The 3,174-nt window shown below is 39.8% G+C and overlaps 1 protein-coding gene across 1 annotated transcript in view; it reads left to right on the top strand.

Annotated features, from left to right (window-relative positions):
• Positions 1–1,543: 1,543 nt before the first annotated feature.
• CFAP298 (cilia and flagella associated protein 298) overlaps positions 1,544–3,174 on the top strand; it is a 7,693-nt gene continuing 6,062 nt past the window's right edge. Inside the window, exon 1 of the mRNA XM_010174319.1 lies at positions 1,544–1,709. Coding sequence (XP_010172621.1) covers positions 1,544–1,709 — 166 coding nt within the window. The remainder of the gene's footprint in view (positions 1,710–3,174) is intronic.

Here is a 3,174-nt window from a genome sequence, read left to right as displayed (position 1 = left end):
CTAAGAAGTACCTCTCAAATCCCAGCCTGGCAGCAGGCAAGCTCTCCTCCCCTCAGTTTAAGAGAACAGTGGATCCCCGCCAAAGCTGCCAAACCATGTGTAAATTCCCACTTCCTGGTATTTTAGTAGTCCTTACTTTTTAAAGACTGTTCAGAGCTCTGAGCTTCCCACTGTATGTCTGAAAAGTCATCCCTTGCATGACTGAACTGCAGCACGTCCTGTCCCATAGCAGCTGCATAAATCCTTGGTGACCAGAGGTGTATACCAGACAGGTGAATGAAATCCTCCTGTTGCCTAGTGTATGCGTAGTGCTAGGCATCCACCTGCCATGTGAATGGCTCTAAATTAGTGCTTCAGTTCAATTCAGGAGTTGGCTTTTGAAAAATAGTTGCTGGTTGTCCCTGCTGAGCACACTTTGCTTTGCATGGTGGATCAGCCTGGGAACGCATGAACTGGGATTCCCTTCAGATGAGACTGGCCTGAAGGGTGCAGCCTGTCTACATCTGATGTGCTCCAGCCACAAATACGTGTGTGGTGTACAAGACCACACTGAGGCTAATCTGAAATAAAAAAATTCCAAAAGCCAGACACCGTGGTTTACTCTTTCTTCAGAGCTGCTGTTGCTCCACAGTACTTGCTAATTTAGTCTTAGCCTTTATGTGTTTGTGTGGGTGCCTATATTCCCAGCCACAGGAACAGAATTGCTCTTTCTTGGAACTTGGGGTGCTTCTGGCATGTCTGTTGTGAGTTGGATATGCTTCAATTAATATAGTGATGGTAAAGAGGCTGGAGAGCCTTTGAGGCTCTGAAGTGCGCTGACAGCTGGGTAAGTTCTGGGGTAAAGTAGTGAGTGTAGCTTGCAGGCCATGGATCAATATTGTAGAGTAGATAATAGGATTAGGAAACCACATCCTTACACTCTTCTTGCAGTGTGAGATTGTGCATTGGTAACTGGCATTCACACCTCTGTGTTGTCTCAGCTGGGATTGTCCTGGACCATTGCTTCTTGATTAGACATAAATTACTATGGAGACTTTTTGTTTATTTCGTACTGGATGTGAATCTGACCCTTTGGGTCAGATGTAGTACGGACCAAGCTATAGGTAGTCCAGTTACATATTTTCTCAACTGCAAATAAACTGATTGCTGTATATCAATAAAATATTTTTCCATTTTGAAAAAAAGTTGCTTTCCCAAAAGTGTTTAGAACAAGGAATAGGCAGTCAGCTAAAGCTGACTAAGGAAATACTGCAAAGAAGAAGTTTATGGCTAGCAAGTGTCATCTAGGTTTGCCTAAGTGCACTGTGTCATTGGTTACATTGTTTCATGTATTTGTGAAACGCATGAACTGTAATTACAGCATGTGCATCTATACATTTGTGTGTATACACGTGCCTTATTATTTATTCCATCTACTTAGCTCTTTAAAACCTGAAGCTAGGAGTAAGGTTTGCCTGCATGTACATAATGTGAAGGGCTTTTGTGAATGGTATGTTGTCAGTAATACATATTTTTAATCTCATTCCCTAAACACTTTGAAGAGATGGAGGAGCTGGCAGAGCATGGCATTTTCTTGCCTTATAATATGCAAGGACTGACAGATGAGCAAATCGAAGAACTGAAGTTAAAGGATGAGTGGGCAGAAAAGTGTGTACCCAGTGGTGGAAGCGTCTTCAAGAAGGATGAAATTGGGCGAAGAAATGGACATGGTAAATCAATAAAAGTTTCTTTCCCTGCAGGCATAGTTAATCTGTAATATAATGAGGAACATGAAAACATAATTCTGGACCTTTCACTTTTACCTCACTGTCCTGAAAGAACAGAAAAATAACCAAGTAGATACTTAGTATACATATTTCAGGCCAGCATGTCAGCTGGCTCATGTTTATTTGCTAATTATAAAAAGAATCCTATAAATAAACTGTGTTAAGGGCAGTCATGGATTGTTAAGTAGCAGCTATTTCAAGATCCTGTTTTCACAACAGATCGGCTGAACTGTTAGTTACATACATAAGTCTTCTGTCTTGGATTAGGACCTGGTGTAATGTTGATTTAAAAGCCTAAATAGCAGTATATCTCTTCAGCACATATGCTGTTTATCTTTGCAACTGTAGTACTTAGAAGTAAACTCCAAAGATAAGTAAACAATTATCAGAAGCAAGTTTGTCTGTTTCACTTTAATTTATTCTCCCCATTTGTAAATGTATACTTGAGTACTATTTTTCTCCAGGGACTCCAAGATACATTAACAAGTTGTTTTTCTAATATTTCTCCTTTTTTCTCATTCATTATGACTCAAACTTCATGAACTCACTCCTGTCACTTTTTCCTTCTGCATCTCCAGCCAAGTGGTTTTGCCTTAGCACTTGGTATGTGTATTGAGCACCACTTAATAGTCAAGAGCATGAGGACTGATTGCACAGAAGAGACCACTTCTTGCTGTCTGTCCCCATACTCCAGACACTGCAACAGCCCACAGCAGACCTTGATTTCAAGACAGCTCAGCTAAGGAGAAATCTTTGGATGATTTGGTCTTAACTTGTCGTATACAAATAGCTTACTCCAAGTGTCCTGTTTTGGGGAAAATAATTCTTCTAACACAACACATTGCCCTATCAAATTTAAGCCTTTGTTGAACGTGATTAAGAGCTTATATTACAGCTAAATGTTTTCCCTCCTAACTGTGTTCTCAGAAATAGCTGTCTCTTACATGTAGGCATGTGTACAAAGCCTGTCTTGTTTGGCATGGTTGTGAGCAGTGTCAGACCTTGCATTAAAAATTTGCAAGCCACTTTAATGTGAGGACAGAACCACTTTTACTTGTAGTTGTACTTGGGCATTTATTTATTTATTAGTGGGCGGACAACTCTGTAATAGTAACAAAGTTACAATATTGAACAGCTAAATGTGGGCCACACTATAGACCATTAAATGATGCATTTAAATGTTCAGCTGTGAATGAATGCGATTTAATTGGATTTTTTTTTTGAGGAGAGGCTTTTTGTAACCAAAAAAGGTAACTATAGTATAAAATGCATGTTGTATTCCCAAAACTGCATTTACTGCTTAATTGAAATTTTAATTGGAAAAAAGTCAGTAAACTGCAAGCTCTTATCCCTTTTTATGCACATCTGGTAGTGCAGCCCACAGTAGTCACAAGTATGGCATGGGAAA

This window comes from Antrostomus carolinensis, unplaced genomic scaffold (genome assembly GCF_000700745.2).
Source record: "Antrostomus carolinensis isolate BGI_N321 unplaced genomic scaffold, ASM70074v2 scaffold3708, whole genome shotgun sequence".
In the NCBI taxonomy this organism is placed as follows: domain Eukaryota; kingdom Metazoa; phylum Chordata; class Aves; order Caprimulgiformes; family Caprimulgidae; genus Antrostomus; species Antrostomus carolinensis.
This window is presented reverse-complemented; position numbering and strand designations above follow the sequence as displayed.